Here is a 19,054-nt window from a genome sequence, read left to right as displayed (position 1 = left end):
TAAATAAACTATTGCAAAGCACTGGGCTGTTCGGTCATTTCAATATTTGGTCACCAGAGGAGGTTCGGTCACATGCAGCCTCCTATGACACTATATTTTTCCATTCTTATTTCCAAAGTACTTACACTCTCTGCTGTTTCTTCCAAATACTTCTGATGTTGTTTATGTTCTTCTCAGTCATCACTGACAACACATGAATCACATAATTAACATGCCCAAAACGTGAGAACAGTCTGTGTCAAGAGATGGTATGAACAAGGGAATTTACCGCTCATTACCATCTTACCACTCAGTTATGACCATTCAAATGTCGTTATTTGCATTATTATCCCCTTTGTAAAAACACTGCAATCAAGTTTGCAAGACAAACATGTATTAATATACAGTATTTTCTAGACTACATGTCCTCCCACTGTTATGCAAAAGCAAAAGGCAATACTGCTTTCATACATTCTGTGACTAGATATACTGGAAAATCTGACATTACATTACATGACTTAGATTTTTTTTCATATACAAAAAATAAAAACATTGTTCCTCATTTTCCCAGACGAAATCTAAGTGTCTAATATTATAACATTCCACTTGTTTTCTTTAAAAGCAAAAAAGGACGATGTAAAATAGAGTAAATGCCCAAGATAAACGAATAAAACTCTTTCCCTCCAAAACCCAGCTGTGTGACCCTAGATGAGCAGCTAGTACGGCAGTTGGTCTTCTGTCAGTTGACGACGACAGCTGCTCCACGTGAGTCATTCCTGCTCACACACCATACCTCCTTTTGCTCGAAATTTCTAGTGTTTCCATGACTTTTTTCAGCATTTCATACTCTAACTTCGGCAAGATATTTATGCATCCAGCTCCTACATTTCTCCTTTCTGAAGGTAAAATTTCATGAAAGGGTAACATTATTGCAGATACTTTTTTTACTTACCCATGCCATGTGTGCGTGTGTGTGTGTGCACATATATATGATATACATATGATATCTTCTTGCTTTCTCTCTCGCTCTCCCCTCTCTCTCTATATATATGTACATACACAAACTGTATGTACATATATAATTATGTATATTCATGCTTTCTCTATTTTCAAACACATGAAGAAATAAACAGGGTCTCTGGAGTCTCTCTTCCCCTCCATCATGGACATTTAAACCACACGTTGCATCTGCAAAGCCACCAGCAATGCGGACGACCCCCCGCACCCATCACACAAACTATTCACCCTCCTGTCATCTGGCAAAAAAGGTACCGAAGCATTCGGGCCTCACGGCCAGACTGTTTAACATTTTCTTCTCCCCGAACCATCAGACTCCTCAGTAGTAGGTGTCGCTAACTGTGTTGTTTTATGTACCACCATGGTCCTGGAGGAACATTATTTAGTTTCACTCACTGTGTACTGTAGCAGCTGTATATGGTTAAAATGACAATAAAGCCTGTCTTAACTTTACTCTTGACTTGAAACAGATTGTTGTGTTACAATGATCAATTTTTTTGTAGTATTAAGTGGAATTAACAATTAATTCTACATACAATAATACATATTCCTATCTATTAATAATATGTAGAAGTTCGTCTTTACTTCAGGTGGAAACATTTGTAAAGACATGATGATGCATTTTAAAGATATGACAAATTTGGACAAAACTCTTTTAAAACATTTCTTAAAAAAATCAGTTCTGAGAATGACACTAGGTAAAGTATTATTATTATTATTATTTTGAGTTATACAAATTGATCATGCATTTATTACACGTAAAAAAAATACTGCAGTAAAAAATATTTTAAGTTGCTCACCCAAGGTCGATGCAGTTCAATGGAAGCACAGAGTTAGTGACAGATTTCCCGCGTTCTCCGGGTTTGTTGTCACAGACAGCCAATAGAAAATAAGAAAAGACATAACCAGCCAATCAGAACGGACGACTTGAACAGGTGTGAAACGGCACGTATAGCTAAAGAAACAGTACCATTACTGCATGCTCCCTACAGTGGGAGTAATAATGTCATCGTGTGTCTTCGTGAACACTCTGCTACAGTAAAAACAGTCACTGTACAATAGTGTTTCTTCATTACTAAAATTATTATTAATTAATAATTAACAGTAAGTGCAACGCAACGAGGCAGTTAATTAGCCCCTTTAAATCAAGCCTATATACCTCTACAATTATTATTATTATTATTGTTGTTGATAATGATTATGATGATGTTGATTAAGTGTGTGTGTGTGTGTGTGTGTGTGTGTGTGTGTGTGTGTGTGTGTGTGTGTGTGTGTGTGTGTGTATACCTTTAAGAGCGCAGTCGTCGCTGTGACACACAGGAAGTGTTCTTGCGATGCTGCGATGGCCGGTGGCTTCTTTTTGTAATGACCCAGGGTGACACTTCAATATGTTTATGTTCGACTTCCTTGCTGAAATGTTGCGAGGCGGATTATTGGCTTCTTTATCTCGAGCCTAATTTACCTCAATATTTTACCGTTTTTTCACAGTGTGCGGCAATTGTGGCGCAAACGTGCACGGGTTTGTAGACTAGTACGCGTGCTTGAACATGCGTGCGTCCCATGGCATGATGGTGCAGCAGAGATACGCCGACCGTGTGTGTGTTCGACCACCACCAGTGTGTGTCTGAAACCCCCTCGCGCTTCATACTGCTTATTATTTGCTGTCCGGTGCACTGCATGTCTCGTGTCGTCGGTGGCTGTAAGCGAGTGGCGCGTAATCTGTGTGGCGGAGACTGAGTTACAAACAAAGTTAGTGTGAAATAAAAGCTCCGATTGTAATTAATTGCTTTTTTAGTCTCCATGAATCGTCAGCACCTACGTTTCGAAAGTGGGAAAACACTTTGTTGAGCTGCTGCTTACTGTAAGCTAGTTTGTGCTTATTATTATCAGTCAATAGCTGTAATTTGTGGAATATATATATATTTTTTTAATATACATTTGAGTTAACTGAGAATTTTCACACAAAACCAACCAACCAGTATTTGACAAAAAAATGTCAAATATTTCTAATGTCAAACGTTTCTAATATTTGTTGGTGGGGCGAGCGCCAGTTGCGTTTCCCCGCTCAGCCGATAGGTGTCAGTAAAACACAGCAGTGTGCAACCACAGTAGTTCAACTTCCTTCCACAGTGTTTACAACTTGTGTTTTGGTGTTTATGAGTCTAAATGATTAATAACAAGATAGTTTTTAGCTAAGGTGACGGAACACTCATTCCAGGTTACGAACGCTTGAGTTACATATTTCCTAATATGTGAGTTGGTGATTCTGATAGCGCCAGTTTAACAAGGGTGTGTGGTTGTGGACATCAGTGTGGAGATAATTAAGAAAATGACCATCAGATGAGGAGCGAAGCACCTTTAATATGAGTCAGTCACCAGTTGGGACTGAGCAGAAATTTGTACAGACATTCTTTAAAAGTTATTTTCAGTATTTTTAAATTAATTCTTACACTGCGGCACCTTGAAGATTTACATAGCATTTTTAACATTATGATAATTATTTGATATTTCTAGAGATCCCAGTTTGAAAGTAAATCAAGGGCCATCTGTAATATTAACCTTTCATTGATTGTGACTTGTAATAAAAGTGACTTTGGAGTTATGAACAAAAATTCCAGACTTCTGTTCCCATTTGTGTTCGTAAATTGAGGAGCCAGAGAAATTATAAATAAATCTGATATGAGTATGGCTGCTTTTACAGCACGGATTTGTCTATTAAACATCAGGTGTTTATTGCAGCGAGCGAAGCCCTCGTCTTCGGCATCGGTGTGGCGGAAGTCGGCGCATACCGTTCTTGTTCAGGTGCCCGTGGTGGGGCTGTTGTGCTGGAGCTCCAGGGGAGGCCATTTCGCCACTTGTCAGGAGGCCCCACTCACACGGCATGGACAGGAGAGGAGGTCTCTGGCAAAGATTCAGGTCCATCGGGTGGTATTTGCCGCGCGCATCGCCTTCCGTGCCCTGGTGCTGGTGCTCAAGTTCGGGCCCCTCTTTCTGCTGTACCCGCTGTGCTTGCTGTCTCGGCAGCTGCGCTGTCGCTGGCTTGACGCCTTGCTGTGGGTGACCGAGACCTCGGGACCCACCTTCATAAAACTGGGCCAGTGGGCCAGCACCCGCCGCGACATCTTCTCCCCTGAGTTCTGCGACCGCTTCTCCCGGCTGCACGTGCAGGTGCGGCCGCACCCATGGGCACACACTAAGCAGACGCTGCGCAGGGCTTTCGGGGATGGCTGGAAGCGCCTGTTCCTTTTCCCGAGCCGGGAGCCCGTGGGCTCAGGCTGCGTGGCACAGGTCTACAGGGCCGTGGCCAGAGTGGACCGCGTGGAGGACCTTGCCTTCCGCCAGCGGCTGGGCGAGCTGGACAGGCAGGACCTCCTGGAGGCCTGGGAGATTCCTGGACTTGGTGGAGTCCTGGAGTTCATGTGGGGCCGGGGACAGGCAGGGGGTGATGTGGATGTGTCCCGAGAAGAGGGGGCTGAAGGTCCACAGGAAACGCAGGAGCCGTCCCAGCCACCAGGGTCGGAGCACCTCATACCTGTTGCCATTAAGGTGCGTGAAGTGCTCCTTATGGAGAACTAGTTAGAGTTTGCTGGTTAGGGAGGACTAGAGATGGATTTTTTGTTATGGAGAACTAGTTAGAGAGGACTAGTGATCGCTTGTTTGAAGGGAAAACTAGCTAGGTAGGAATAGTGATTGATTATTATAGAGAACTAGTTATAATTTGCTAGTGAGGGTGGACTAATGATCATTTGTTCATAAGGGAGAGAGATTTAAGACTGGAATAATGCGTAATCACAAAGCAACCATCAAAATTTCTTGTTTAATTGTTGTAAAAGTTACTGTGTTTTATACTTCTGTTTTTTACTAAAACGTGAAGGTGACTGGATATTTGAATGACTAGACAGTCCAATGCATGAAATATATATGTTTTCCGGAATTTAAAAAAGTTTAATTGTTTAAAAAAAACACTTTATTTAGAAGGTTATTTAAATATTTGAATTTTTTTTTGCACAAAACTTTTACTAATAACAAAAATATTTTATTATACTTGCAGATTTGGTTAGGAAGTGTCATAAACCCTGCGCCATCTTACAACATGGCATTGTGATCGTGACACTGTGCTCTGAAATCATTCAATTTTGGTATCATTTTACCAATAAATCATCCACTAGTGCCAAATAATCATCCACTAGTGGATGATTATTTGGCAAAATGATACCAAAATTGAATGATTTCAGAGCACAAAGATTAACGCATGTTAAATAAAACATTTTATTTACATATAACAAGATTTCTACCATGTCAGTATGATTTTAAGAATTAATGTAGTATATGACATAGGAATCACTGATGAAGTCACATGATCGGACCCCCGTTCACCCCAGTAGTCTGGTCATGAAGGACAACTGTTACCATTTTTAAACTATATGAAAAATTCTTTTTCAGATTTTGAATATATTATTATTATTATTATTATTATTATTATTATATTTGCATTGAAAGTCACAGTAGACACATGACCTGTGCTTCAGTTCATCAATGGATAGTGGATCACGGGGCAGGATTATGCCTGACTGGGTGTTGAGGTGTGTCTTGGTCCTCACAGGTGCTCCACCCGGGGATCAAGTGGCAGGTAAAGGTGGACCTGCTCCTCATGCGGTTGGCCAGCCAGCTGCTCACCTGGCTGCCGGGCCTGAAGTGGCTCAGTTTACCAGAAATCGTGGACGAGTTTGAGAAGCTCATGACCAGACAGGTGAGTTGTAGTCCGTCTTTGGTCCCGTCATTCTGTGTCACTGTCAGTTTGGCACAGGTAATGAGACACAAAATGTACTTTCAAATCTTTCGAGATCAGCGCTGTTCTGTTTGCATAACATCGATTCAAGGATGGGTGCGTTTCTGTTCTCCAGATAGACCTCCGGTACGAGGCCCAGAACTTTGAAAGGTTCCTGGTTAATTTTCAAAATGTGGATTTTGTGAAGTTTCCAACTCCACTTCGACCGTTTGTCACAAGGGATATTTTGGTGGAAACATATGAGGTGAGCAAAAAAGTACCCCGAACTTTCATAAGACAGGGTACCAGACAACAATAAACAGCGCCGTATGAAAATATCGACTGTTCTCCCTGCAATGGGCCCATGATTGCATACACCTGCGTTTTCGTCCAGTTACACCGATGGGTGTTATTCACTCTCTTTGCCCTTTAGGAGAGTGAGCCCATTTCCAGGTTCCTCAGTAAAGACATTCCGGAAGAAGTGAAGCAGAGGATCGCGCGGATGGGTGTGGACACACTCCTGAAAATGGTGAGACAGCACCTCTGCGTCAGCCGAATGTGCATGTGTGTCTGAGGGGGAGGAGCCTGGTGGTGGACGTGCATCCTCACTTGTCTGTCCTGCATCCCCAGGTTTTTGTGGATAATTTTGTCCACGGGGACCTGCACCCAGGGAACATCCTGGTGCAGGGGGGTTTCAGTGACCCCTCCCTGGGCACGGCCACACTGACTGACATGTGCGACACGGTGGTGGTGAGCATGAGACCCAGCGTTTCACCCGCGCGCCTGGTCCTGCTGGACGCTGGGATCGTGGCACGGCTCAGCGAAGACGACCTGCGTAACTTCCGGGCTGTGTTCATGGCTGTGGTGCTGCAGCAGGTGAGAACACCTTCCCCTGCGGTCGCCAGCCTGGGAAAGAGCTACAAATCCTACCCTTATGGTCTGTGACCCAACATCCACAGGGCGAGAGGGTGGCGGAGCTGATTCTCAAGCATGCCCGGGCAAGCGAGTGCGGCAACGTGGCCGGGTTCAAGAAGGACATGGCGCAGCTGGTGAACGAGGCCCTCAGCAACCCTGTGTCCCTGGGAAAGGTAACCAATGCCCTTCATTTCCACCGGTTCCCTTTCCTAACTCTAACCCAGCTTTGCTCCAGGTAGACATGCCCAGGTGCTCATCTGAAAACAGGTGTAAATGTAGTGTGTGCTCACTGGTTGTCGCTTGTTGTTCTAGGTGCAGGTCGGCGATCTGCTTTCAAGAGTCTTTAAGCTGCTGATCACTCACAAGGTAAATGAACAACCAGAACAGGTGTCGCTGCTGCTGCGTCACCTTTAAGATGCTGGTAAAACAGGTTGTAAAGCACGGTAAAACCCTAGATTGGACATAAGTCCATCTAAGGGCAGTTTGGAGTCATCAGTTTATCTGAAACATGCATCTTTGCAGTGTGGATAGAAACCAGAGCACCTGGAGGAAATTCACTTCAGTTTGATTCAATTTATTTTTATAGAGCGCTCTTCTCGCACAATGACACAGAGCGTTCGAACACAGGCATAGGGCAAAGAAACAAATACATCAGACAAAGAAACAAAGAAGACGGTTGACTGCATACTAGCATAATAAAAATGCTTTTATGAAGCTGTAAGCACGCCTACTGGCCACGGAGGAAAGGAACAAAAAAACTTCCAACTGAAAATCGAGGGAGAAAAAAAACCTCTGGGGGTCCAAGTGTCAGTGGCTGTCCCCCTCACCCCTCCTGGGCATTCTAGATTAAATAAGACTTTTAAGTCAGTTTACAGGTAATAATGGCATTGTTGCTGTATGGTAAATTGATTTCCCAGTTCAGCAAGGTGCGTCTCGTCCGTTATGGCGGTTGGTCTTCATCTTCAGTCAGCATGGGGTGTGTCTGTAATGGCCGGCTGGCCTCCTCAGGTGTTATTGTAGGGAAGCAATGCTCAACAAGAAGAAATTGTTAGTAATTCATAACTTAAAGAAATAATTTTACTACGTTTTGATACAGAGGTGGGAAAAACTGAAACATTTACGTTTATTTATTTAGCAGACACTTTTCTCCAAAGTGACTTCTAATGAATTTTATGTAGTGTTATCAGCCCACACACCTTATTCACCAAGGTGACTTATACTGCTATATACACTACTTACAATGGGTCAGTCATCAATACATCAATGAAAAAGAAGCACAGCCCAGTGGAATTAAATTTCTCGGTGATATGCGTCGGACTCCGACCTTTCACCTGGGGAACTCGTGCAGACCCATCTGAGCTACTAATGTTTACCCGCTTCTTTTACCCGGCAGGTGAAGCTGGAGAGCAACTTTGCATCCATCGTGTTTGCCATCATGGTGCTGGAGGGTCTCGGGAGGTCCCTGGACCCCAACCTCGACATCCTGGAGATCGCCAAACCGCTGCTCCTGAAAAACTCTGCTTCCCTACTCTGATGTCTTTGCTTTTAAAACTCTGAGACCCACAGGGAATTTCTGGTTTATCATTAACAAAATAATCGTACGGATTTTAGCCTTTTACTAGACTTAAGTCCAGTTTAGTCACTGAGTCATTAGTCAAGAACTTCTTGTAAACTGCATTTGAGACTAAGACAAAGCTGTGAAGCTCATTTTGCTGAGCGGGACCGAATAGGATGCATGGTGCCTGCGGCAGGTCGATTTTATGGATCGTATGTGCATAACAACAGCGATAGATAATGAAGAGCAGAGTGTGTAAACGCTGTTCACAGCCATTGTGGGTTGTGAAGACCATACTGACCTGTACTCCTGTAGTGCTGTGTATAAATTCACTGCTATGTTTGGACCCCCCCCCCCCCCCCCCACAATACAGTTATTGTATCTCTGACATCCCTGACCTGTCAAAAGGCAGAAATCAGTTACCTTCTCTCAATTACAGCGTTTTATCAGACTGGTGACGCTGATACTTTCTGCACAGGTTGTGTGTTCATCACAGTAGTCACGTGTGTATCATCACGCTGAAATACGGCTGGCTGGTGTGCGTGTGTGTGTCCCGGTTCATGGGTACAATGTATCAGAAGGGCACCTGCAGTTTGTGTCAACATTGGTTAGCAGTAGAACCTTGGGCACACCTGTCTTAGGTGACCATCTGTGGGAACAAATGTGTCGATTTTCTAATAAATTTATTAATGTTATTTAATCTGAGGAAATGAACATCAGACTGAGATGACTCTTAACTGTCTTTGTTGGGGAAATGAAACTTGTTTTTTTTTATGTCATAAAGACTGGGCTTCTGTCTTGTGTCAGGCAGCTGGCATATGTGTTGATTTGCTTGTAATTTAAAGATTTCAGCCAGTTTATTGACGCAATTTATGTGACACCCCCCCCCCCCCCCCCACCAGCCTGTGATTTTATTTTTGGTGAACTTGTAACGATTGATGTTTAGTCCCAATATTTTGAAACAAATAAAAGCGATGAGAATGTATTTACTGCTGTTTTTGTGTGTCTGTGCCAGTTCAGCCTGTTTTTTCATAATGGAGTTGGCGACCAAAGCTAAAGGTTGTTTTGAATAAATGTTTATTTTGCGTTAATGTTTGCCCAAACTGTTTACCCACACCCCTTTCCCTAACTGTTGAAAAAAGCCCTACATTTAGTACTAGTAATATTAAAGTGTTAAAAAGTGTTTTTAATGGAAATTGAAATGGAATAAATCTCTGTAATGCAATGTGGAAATGTGTGCTTTTTGTAGAAATATGTGGAGACTTATACCTGAATAAGAACATTTTGGCAAATGCAAATTCACAGGTGCTGTTGAGAAATGTTTTGTTCATATGATGTCCAGTGAGAAATTAATAGGCAACTTAGAAAGAAAAGGGCGCAAAGGGATTAAGCTGCCACATACCCTGTGCCTCAAGTTACAGGAACACTGAGATTGTTCATTTTTTACCTTTATTAACTCTGCAAATGAAAACAGGAGAGGGATGACTGGACGACTAGAAGAGCGGTCAGCACGGCTGCAGAACGGAGCTTTGGGTGCAAAATTTCATAATAATAGTAGTTACTGTTATTGCAAGAATGTTTAATCCGTTTCATCATCATCACATATGTTCAAGAGCAGCACTGTCCATGTAAGAAAAGGGTAAAGGCGACGACAGCATCGGGGGGGACGAAAAAATGAAAAGTTTAAAAAATGCATAAACGACATCTAATGAACAAACACAATCACCTCACTCACTAACAAGATCTGTTCACGGTCACAACACCAGTGAGTTTCTTTTTATTACTACTTTAGTAAAGGTCTTGAGGTTTGCTGGAAAAACACTCCACCATCTACTTATATTCACGGATTTATTGCGAAAAGAGGCAACAGAACTAACAGTGATGGGGTTTGTGTCCAGAAGGGGGCGCTGTGATACAGGTTCCCAAAGGTCAAGCACAATGCCCAGTTTCCTCCCCGACAACGACAAGTGGCAGGACCGTCCTCGGTGAGAGAAGTGCTCCGGGTCCCTCTCCATGTGTTCACACGTGGTCCAAGAAGGATGACCGATTGAATGCTCTGCTTTTAAGAGCCCTTCCGGAAGCAGGCGGTACGGGGTGGGTTTGGTCTGAGAGTGAGTGACTGTTCCACCGTCTCACAGAACTCACATGGGAAGCAGTGGGGTGTGACCTCCCACACACCTCACACTTCCTGATCAATAAAGCAATCAATAATCAAAATCGGTTACAGCTGCTGCCTTTGGACCCAAAGGTTACTGGTTTGAAACCCACCTCCAGCTGTAGTCCCATTGAGCAAGGTACTTACCCTAAATTGCTCCCAGCTATATAAAGGGTAAATTGCTGTAAGTAACTTAATGTGGTAAGTCACTTTGGACAAGAGTGTCAGCTAACTGAATAAATGTAAAAAAAAAAGTTGATAAAATTGAAAAACACGTTTCACTTTTTTAAAATGCCAGTCGGTCCTGACTGAAAACGATTTGACCACTCCGTCTCGCTGGCAGCAATTGTCGCAGCCCTCGGACCATTGGGATGGTGTCGATGCTTGCGGCGCCCCCTGCTGGCAGGGCCCTTTATGTGTCTGTGGGGGTCAGATCCATGTCTGCATGTCAGTGCTCAGAAGGGCACATTTTGGGCACCGTCTTGGGCTTCTTGCTCCATAGGAGGGTGGAAGGGGTGGGTGGGGGGAGGGGCATGCCAAGTTCCAGTCTGAAGCCCCACCCCCTGGCACTGCCATTCCAGTGTAAACATAGGGTAGCATCCTTGTAATGTAGGCCTTCCAATAAGTTACAGGACGCTGTACAGGAGGGCAACTGAGCATGCGGTTTCAAACATGCGCTTTTTCCATCGGCCGTGAATTTATTCCTTAAATTTACTGAAGCATGTATTAATTAAAAGTGTTTGTCCTTTTTGTCTCAGTTGCACTTCCTGCAGACGTGTTTTATGTGATGATGAGTCGTATATTTGATCTTTGACCTCGCCAATGTGCTCAGGGTCTGTCTTTAGGATAGGAGAGTATAAGAATAAACTACTGTACAAGTCTTAAAGACCGCTCCCTTTCTGCTCGATGCTCCGATATCGCCGCCTAGTGGCAGGGAGGTCTGTGAATCCACCCTATGTCCAACAACAAAGACGTCTTGGAAGACACAATCATCGCAGTAAAACCAGCACCAGCAGTCCCACTGATGTCCAGTGTCGCTGATTCTCCAGGACGGGTGTAGAATACAAGCTGCAGATTCCTGGGCAAGTCCTTTCTTCAGCCTCATAGACTGACACACACACACACACACACACACACACACACACACACACACGTAGTGGAGGGCAACACCAATGTGGTTGTAAGTGGAGGGAAGACAGTAAGGGGAAAAGCCAGGGAGGAATCCACAAGAGCACTGCTTTGGTATGGGGATGGGGGTGGGGGGTTACCTGTCGGGAGTTCTTCCTGTGTCTGCAACAAAGAGGATCACACAGGGCTGCGCCGGATGTGCAGTGTCTCTGTCTGCATTACAGGTTGTGTGCAAGAAACCAAGGGTTTGTCTGGATTTGAGGGATACACGTTGCCCACCAGCCCTCCCACCCTCCTTATCTGATCCGTTTATGGAAAACCAGTTCTGCAGGCAGTCCCCAGGGGGTGCCGCTACGAATTTAGCCAGGGGTGCATGAGGCACTCGCTAGCTGACGCCCTCTTCTCGGGCACCATCTCCAACATGGGTAGGAGGAAATGGGTAAAGTGGCCGGCGTCCTCATGGGTCCACCCGTATTTCTCCACCAGCACGTCGAACAAGGACCAGGGCTTGAGCTTGGTGATGTGCCTCAGTTCACCTGCAGGGGGCAGCAGAGAGAGAAAAATACCTGACACAGAGTAGGGTGGAAGGCAAAAGCAGAGTCCAGTGATTATACCTTAAAGGCTTTACTTTCACTATTAAAACCGACTGAAGATGTTCTCAGGTTTAGAAGAAAAGAAAGAAAAGTAAGAGTGGCAGACAAAACAATATCAGCAGTTATATGCTGGACGGTCAATAACAACTCATCACAAAAAAGTTAAATGAAGCTGTCATGAATAGCAAATAGGGATATTTACCCTGGTACTGTAATTCCTAGTAACGTTCATCTGAGCATGACTGGACCTTGGGTGACTGGAGAGACTGAACAGTCTGCCATACTGCAATATTTTCTTTTGTAATATTTTTTCCAGAATTTTCAAAAGAAAGGAAAAGGTGCTTGGCTAATTAGCAAAATTAAATCCAAATTATTATTTTTTGAAAACAATTTTTAATTACCAAAACTCATTTTCAAGCACGAAACTCTCATAGCATAGTTGGTAAGTAAGTAAGTTCTAAGACTGGCCACTGTGTGGTGCTGCTGTGTAACATGCGCCGATAGCTCGCACACTCAGCCCCTCTTAGAACTTCTTGACGATATAACATTTTTCTGAAACATCCTTGTATTCTATGTGCCAGCTACCTCCTTCTCATTAAGATCCTTGGTAATTTTTCTGAAACGCAACTTGTTAAAAAATAACTTATTACCAATAATAATATTTGTAGTTATTTGCAACTGTATGACTTTAAATACACATCATTAAAATACACACACACACACACACACACACACACACACACACACACTTTCAGAACCGCTTGTCCCATATGGGGTCACGGGGAACCGGAGCCTAACCCGGCAACACAGGGCATAAGGCCAGAGGGGGAGGGGACACACCCAGGACGGGACGCCAGTCCGCCGCAAGGCACCCCAAGCGGGATTCGAACCCCAGACCCACTGGAGAGCAGGACTGTGGTCCAACCCACTGCTCCACCGCACCCCCTCTCATTAAAATAATTTACTGAAATTTAAAATTTGTGACATGAAAAACTTTATTTACATATAAATGAACTAGGTTCTGTCATGTCAAAACGATTTTTAAAAAATCATGTGCATGATACACTGGAATAACCGGCAATCGCACAGCTGGCTCACCTACGTTAGCCGTTATATCACTTTGAGTTTTACACTCAACTTTTAGCACTTCCTTATAGCTTGGGCTCCTAAGGGCTAATTATTATCAAAATATTATCATATTATCGTAACTTGGAATCCTCATAAAGGGAGCCTTTGCCATATGTAATATATATTATACTGATATAAAAGCGTACTGTGCAGTCCTCACCAGTACTACAAATTAACATCTCAACAAGTACACAGTGGAAAATGGATATACTTGAGAACAATGTTAAACATATAATACATTGCTTATTACAAAATTACGTTTAACACGACTGTCAGTGCATTTGCCCAGGTGCGTCCACCACCCCTCCCCTGCTACCTCTGCGGTTGAAGAACTCCCGGGAGTACTTTCCAGAGAGTGCAAAGTGTCGTGGGATGCAGCCCAGCAGCTCGATGATGTGAGCTATGTGGTCTGCAGAGGGCAAGGGGGACAGTCCAGAGTAAGTCAGTTAGATCCAGCCCCAACCAGGAGGGGGCGCAACAGTGAAAACGTCAGAAAAATACCACCTGTCAGCTAAATCTGAACGTTACATTTCTACCGTACGGGCTGTTTAGAACAGCTCTAAGTTTTGGTGTTTTCTTCCCGTGGTTGAAGGAAAATTAAAACGAAAATGTTGACAAATTCATAAAAGGATTAATTGATGAATATATGCGTGTGCTTGCATTTGTGTTAGCATCAAGACATTTGTGTGTGTGTGTGTGTGTGTGTGTATATAACATTTACCTTCATCCCGGGAATAATCCTCTCCAGAATGGGGCTCAAACAAGTAGTCTCCAGTGGCCAGTTCGAACGCCTGGGGGGAGAACGAAAACACACAAAGAAATAGCTAAATCACACACTGAAAACACGCTCTCGTTCTCACATCAGTGGTGTGGCCCTAGCCAGTGCGGGTGCGAGGTGCCTCCAGCCAATCGGAGCGTGTGTTCCTGGCTCACCATGCAGGCAGTGCTCCAGATGTCGGCCGGGGTGCTGTAGCCTGCCCCGATGAGCACCTCGATGGAGCGGTACTGCCGAGTCTGGATGTCCTCTGTGAAGTGCTTGTGCTGTGGGAGGGACACGTGTTGAATCCCACCCATTTCCCTCTGCGGGTCAATGATTGTTTTTCTATTTGACCCCCCTTATCCCCCCCCCCCCAACCCTGGTCCTCACCACCCAGCAGGCGTTGCCCAAATCCGCAATCTTCACCCTCAGGATGTCGGCATTGCAGGGGTCCAGGGGGTTCACCAGCAGGTCCACTGCTCGGGCCTTCCCTGCAGGTGACGGGACCCGGGTTTGAACACCTCAGTGATTACGACAGAGCAAAAGCATTGTCATTTCATTGATGAGAAAGCACGGAAACGGGTGAACGATTCAGGACTTGCGTGACATACTGTGTTTGTATGTGACCTGGGTGTACATCATCGTTATTATTGATTTTATTTAGCTCACGCATTTAGCTCCAGGTAACTGACAGTGTTAGACAAGATAAAATGCAATATTTTACCTGTTTGTACAGCAGGGGATTCTTACTGGGATGTATGAGCTTATGAATGCGATCAAAGATCACTCTTAAGGACTTGATGAACATTCTTCCCAATAACAATGGATGTTTTTAGAACAAGAGACCTGAAGTTTGCAAATAGCTGTAAATTCCTGCGATACGACATGATCAAGCACTCCCTACAAAATGATGTAGGGACCTACATCATTCTGACTTACCCATGAATTCTGCCTGACTGCGAGACCCTTTCAAGAACCTTATTGCGGTCATATAAAAGGAACCCAATCCTTAGCCTGACCACGCTCAAGACAATACATTCCCTCAGGTGCCCCTAGTCCGTGAAGAACATGTCCCCAAGTGGCCTCTAATCTATTCTTGCTCAGCAACAGAATATTTTGGAACTTCTACATGACCATAGAGTCACCTGCTGGCCCATATCTGGAGTTTTCAGAATACACATTATACGTTAGGTGTGTGAATCAAAGGGACCAACCTTTGGGAGTGTGCCTGAGAGGTGAGCTGATTTTGGTGGGTGTGTCTACGGAATGTACTGACCTTTGGGGGCATCTCCAGTGCTGGATGAGGACACAGTGCGGCTGCGGTCTGCGGGAGGGCTCTGCTGAGGGGGTTGCCCACTTGGCAGAGGGTCCAGGGGCAGCTCGGGGTATCGAGGGGCAGTTCCTCTGTGCCGCGCTCCGTTGGTCATTCCTGGGACATCGCCGTTCAAGAGCTCATAAGAGGAACTGACGGAGGCGTCTCGGTCAGTGATGCTGAGCTCTGACTCCACCAGGGGGCAGACTGCATCTCCGCTCACCTGCAGGTCCTCTGCTCCCATCACTATGTGCCCATTTGCTTTTGGGTTCAAGGAGTCTTCCCCACCTTCCTCACCATCTTCCTCGTCATCATCATCGTCATCATCGTCATCATTGTCCTCTTCTTCCTCCCTGTGGTTTTTTTCTATATCCTCCTCCTCCTCCTCCTCCTCCTCCTCCTCTTCCTTTATATCCTCCTTTTTTGGGTTTTCTTTCTCCAGAAACAGCTCAGCGGCTTCTGGACTCTTCTTTGTGTCTTCCTCCTGTTTGTCTTCACCTAACTCTTCATCGCCTGTTGCTTCTTCCTCTGCTCCAGCTCCACTGGTAGGCACAGAAAGGTTCTCCCCATCTGCTGTGTCTTCATCCCCCAGCTCCGATGGGCTGGGGGGGTCCTCCTCTTGCTGTTGGTGCTCTGTAGCCGCACCTGGAAGCAGAGACACAGAGACAAGGTGTCAAAAAGCAGCACTGAAAAATGCAATGAAAATTGGCTAAAATAAAGGTGAACCTTTCACTGGCCTTATATGCTGGGTATCAAACTTAGAAACAGTATTGGGATGCCTACTTGTTCATAACTCATTTCGTTCGTAACTCCAAATTCTGTTTTACCACAAAGTCTCAGCCAGCAAAAGCTAAATAGTATGTTCATCTAACATTTACATTTATTGATTTAGCAGACACTTTTCTCCAAAGCGAGGTAAATCTCTGAGAACAACAAGGCAGATTCTGTTAAACCCTCAGATAAAGCTAAATATAAATTTAAAAAACCTAGATAAATAAATAACTCTCCGATACACTTCCATCCATTATCAATAACCACTTGCTCAGTGCAGAAAGATGGTGGTCTGTTGTACCCTGAAACCCCAGAAACAATGCCAGTACATCAAAATGTAACAATTTTATTATTTTAACAGTAAAATAATAAACACATTAAAACAAAAAACAGCTAAAAATTATTACTAAGAATTAAAAAATGCAGCATTCGTAAAACCTTTCACTTAATACTTTTGACCTCACCTAAGCATGTCCAGTGTTTGGCAGCTTTGGGCCATGTTATTTCTAAAAACATAAATAAAATAATATTTAATATTATTTTGTAAACAAAATAATAAAACATACATCTCTGATTTATTCACAGGTGAGGTTCTGTAAACATCCTGGATGTATGTATGTATAATAAAAATACTTTGTTAGCCTCTTAATTTTAAGATTTTTATTATCTTTCAATTGAATGAAGGCAGTCCACCTCCGTTGTGTTTCTTTTCCTTATAAGTGCATTTTGCTGCCACTTAATGGCAGCGAGTGGAAATGCAGGACATTGCTGAACTCACAGGTGTGGTTGGTGAGTGGTGTATGCCTCCGTATTGGTTCCTCTCCTTCCTCCTCTGCCTCTTCATCCTCAGCATCCTGGTCCTCATCCTCCTCATCACTGTCAGCGGTAGCGATGCATGGGCCCCCCCTCAGGCGCTCAGCTTCACGTTCCAGGGCTTCGATCTCCAGCAGACGCCGCTCTAGCAGCTCCGCCTGCCGCCTCTGTTTCTTCTTCAGCTTCTTCTTTTTGTTCTTGGAGATTTTCCCAACCTGGACAGTGGACCACAGGGAGAAATTCACCAGCAGCGAGAACAGCTTCCGCCATTGGTTTTAAATTTCACCATCTCTGGGTCTTCTCTAAGTAAGCAGTAATGGACAGTTTGGCATCTTTATCTCAACAGGTGTGGTATTCCAATGTGGTTCTGTGTGCAAGTACTCTGTCAGGGAAACAGAGCGTTGGAGTGTCTGCACACTACCTTGAGTATCTGTGACACGGGAACTTTTGCCACGGTATCTCCATTACTCACCGGCTTCAGCTGAGGAGCTGTGCTCACTGTTGGGGACAAAGAGAAAAGGATTACTCTGCTGCCACCACAATGCTACTGCTACTTATTGGTGAATTACTTGGATGTATTTTACTATATCGGTATTCAATACACACCTTGTCATTTCAGAACTTTATTGTGACCTTTAAATCCAGATCTATGATGATACATTCAAGAAGGCTGAAGAAAGTACAGATGAAACCTGGTGCTTCATTTATAAAATATTTAAAACATTTGCAGAGTGCTGAAGGGTGGTACACAAGGTACCTGAGGATGGTATATTTAACTGTGGAGTACATACACACACACACACACTTTCTGAACCGCTGGGGTCATGGAGAACGGGAGCCTACCCGACAACGCAGGGCGTAAGGGACACACCCAGAACGGGATGCCAGTCCATCGCAAGGCACCCCAAGTGGGACTCGAACCCCAGACCCACTGGGGAGCAGTACCCAGTCCAACCCACTGCGCCACTGCGCCACCGCACCCCCCTAACTGTAGAGTATTTGTGATGATATGCATGGTTATCTGCTGCAGCTGGTAACACAGTGGCTAGAACTGCTGCCTTTAGACCCAAAGGTGACAGGTTCAAATCCCAGTTGCAGTACCCTTAAGCAAGATGTTTACAAAAATTTACTGCAGTAAAATTAACCAGCTGTATAAATAGGTAAATAATTGTAAAAAGTTTAACATTGTAAGTCACTTTGGGGAAAAGCATCAGCTAAATGAAGAAAAATGTAAATCTGTGGGGCCTGGCATACAGGTACCTGGGAGTATTGAGGCTGGTATACAATCTGTGGATTATAGGGGTATCTATACAGGGTACCTGTGGGATACTACAAGTGGTGTGTAGGGGGACTTTGGAATATTATGGCTGATATCGTATGTGGTACCAGTAGAGTATTGAGGCTGGTATTCACTGCATATGTGGAGTATTGAGGCTGACGTATGGGGTACCTGTGGAACACTGAGGCTGGCATTCAGGATATATGTGGAGCACTGGGGCTGGAATTTGGGGTATGATATATGCGGTACCTGCAGACCCAGATGGGGGAGGTGCCCCAGCCCTTTGCCACTCCGTGGCTTCCACAGCCATCCTCCGAACAAAGGCATCATCCACGCACATAAGGATGTTCTCCGGCTTGATGTCTGTGTGGATGATCTTACACTTGCTGTGTAGGTAGTCCAGGCCCTGCAGGACCTGGAGAGGGTAGGTATAAAGCATGTCTTGTGCTATTTGTGGCAATCCTGCTTTTGTAGTACAGCCGGTCATAACGTGAATTCTGATCATAAAGTGAATACTCTTAATGAGAACATTCACCCATTTTTTTTCCACCAGACTTCAAAATTCCTGCCGTATCTTTTAAACATCGAGAAAGTCTCATTCAAAACCAAGTCCACAATATCAGAACTGTTCTGGACACCTTTAAATCCAGGTTACAGACCAGCATGTTCAAAACCATTTGTACGAAACACCTTTTTTTTCCCCATCAACTTTCCTTTTCATGTCTTTTACTATTCGTCTCCCTTATCATCTTGTTGGTTTATTCTGTTGTCTTAATTTTATTTTTTACTCAGACATTTGTCGTAAATTTCTGTGCTTTACAGTTGTAACCCTTATGTCTTTATGATAATGCCCTTCATGAGAATCTTAGGTATTTTTTCACTTC

The 19,054-nt window shown here is 44.2% G+C and overlaps 2 protein-coding genes across 5 annotated transcripts in view; one reads left to right on the top strand and one right to left on the bottom strand.

Annotated features, from left to right (window-relative positions):
* Positions 1 to 2,331: 2,331 nt before the first annotated feature.
* Positions 2,332 to 8,584, top strand: adck2 (aarF domain containing kinase 2). The gene is made up of 8 exons (XM_018754996.2): positions 2,332 to 4,542; positions 5,600 to 5,746; positions 5,901 to 6,029; positions 6,198 to 6,293; positions 6,395 to 6,640; positions 6,724 to 6,852; positions 6,992 to 7,045; positions 8,073 to 8,584. The coding sequence occupies exons 1-8, from the start codon at positions 3,676 to 3,678 to the stop codon at positions 8,211 to 8,213; spliced, it is 1,809 nt and encodes a 602-aa protein (XP_018610512.2). The 5' UTR covers positions 2,332 to 3,675; the 3' UTR covers positions 8,214 to 8,584.
* A 516-nt stretch (positions 8,585 to 9,100) lies between these two features.
* LOC108935899 (SRSF protein kinase 2-like) overlaps positions 9,101 to 19,054 on the bottom strand; it is a 29,122-nt gene continuing 19,168 nt past the window's right edge. For 2 of the 4 annotated variants that reach the window (XM_029252013.1, XM_029252015.1), the window contains 9 exons: positions 18,420 to 18,585; positions 17,313 to 17,389; positions 16,857 to 17,106; positions 15,272 to 15,952; positions 14,386 to 14,486; positions 14,172 to 14,279; positions 13,960 to 14,029; positions 13,555 to 13,647; positions 9,101 to 12,053 (listed from right to left, as the gene is read on the bottom strand). In XM_029252013.1, coding sequence (XP_029107846.1) covers positions 11,869 to 12,053; positions 13,555 to 13,647; positions 13,960 to 14,029; positions 14,172 to 14,279; positions 14,386 to 14,486; positions 15,272 to 15,952; positions 16,857 to 17,106; positions 17,313 to 17,389; positions 18,420 to 18,585 — 1,731 coding nt within the window. In that variant the 3' untranslated portion in view covers positions 9,101 to 11,868. The remainder of the gene's footprint in view (positions 12,054 to 13,554; positions 13,648 to 13,959; positions 14,030 to 14,171; positions 14,280 to 14,385; positions 14,487 to 15,271; positions 15,953 to 16,856; positions 17,107 to 17,312; positions 17,390 to 18,419; positions 18,586 to 19,054) is intronic. The other 2 variants (XM_029252014.1, XM_029252016.1) reach the window with 1 other exon arrangement.

Source organism: Scleropages formosus, chromosome 5, assembly GCF_900964775.1.
Source record: "Scleropages formosus chromosome 5, fSclFor1.1, whole genome shotgun sequence".
Lineage (NCBI taxonomy): Eukaryota > Metazoa > Chordata > Actinopteri > Osteoglossiformes > Osteoglossidae > Scleropages > Scleropages formosus.
Note: the sequence above shows the minus strand (reverse complement) of the source record. Positions and strands in the feature narration are given on the sequence as shown.

Bases quoted from the DNA above. Each gene is read 5' to 3' on its own strand.
- adck2 (XM_018754996.2), top strand. From the start codon at position 3,676: ATGAGTATGGCTGCTTTTACAGCACGGATTTGTCTATTAAACATCAGG. The intron at 4,543-5,599 runs GTGCGTGAAGTG...TGGTCCTCACAG, and splicing joins TCATACCTGTTGCCATTAAG to GTGCTCCACCCGGGGATCAA. The intron at 5,747-5,900 runs GTGAGTTGTAGT...TCTGTTCTCCAG, and splicing joins AGAAGCTCATGACCAGACAG to ATAGACCTCCGGTACGAGGC.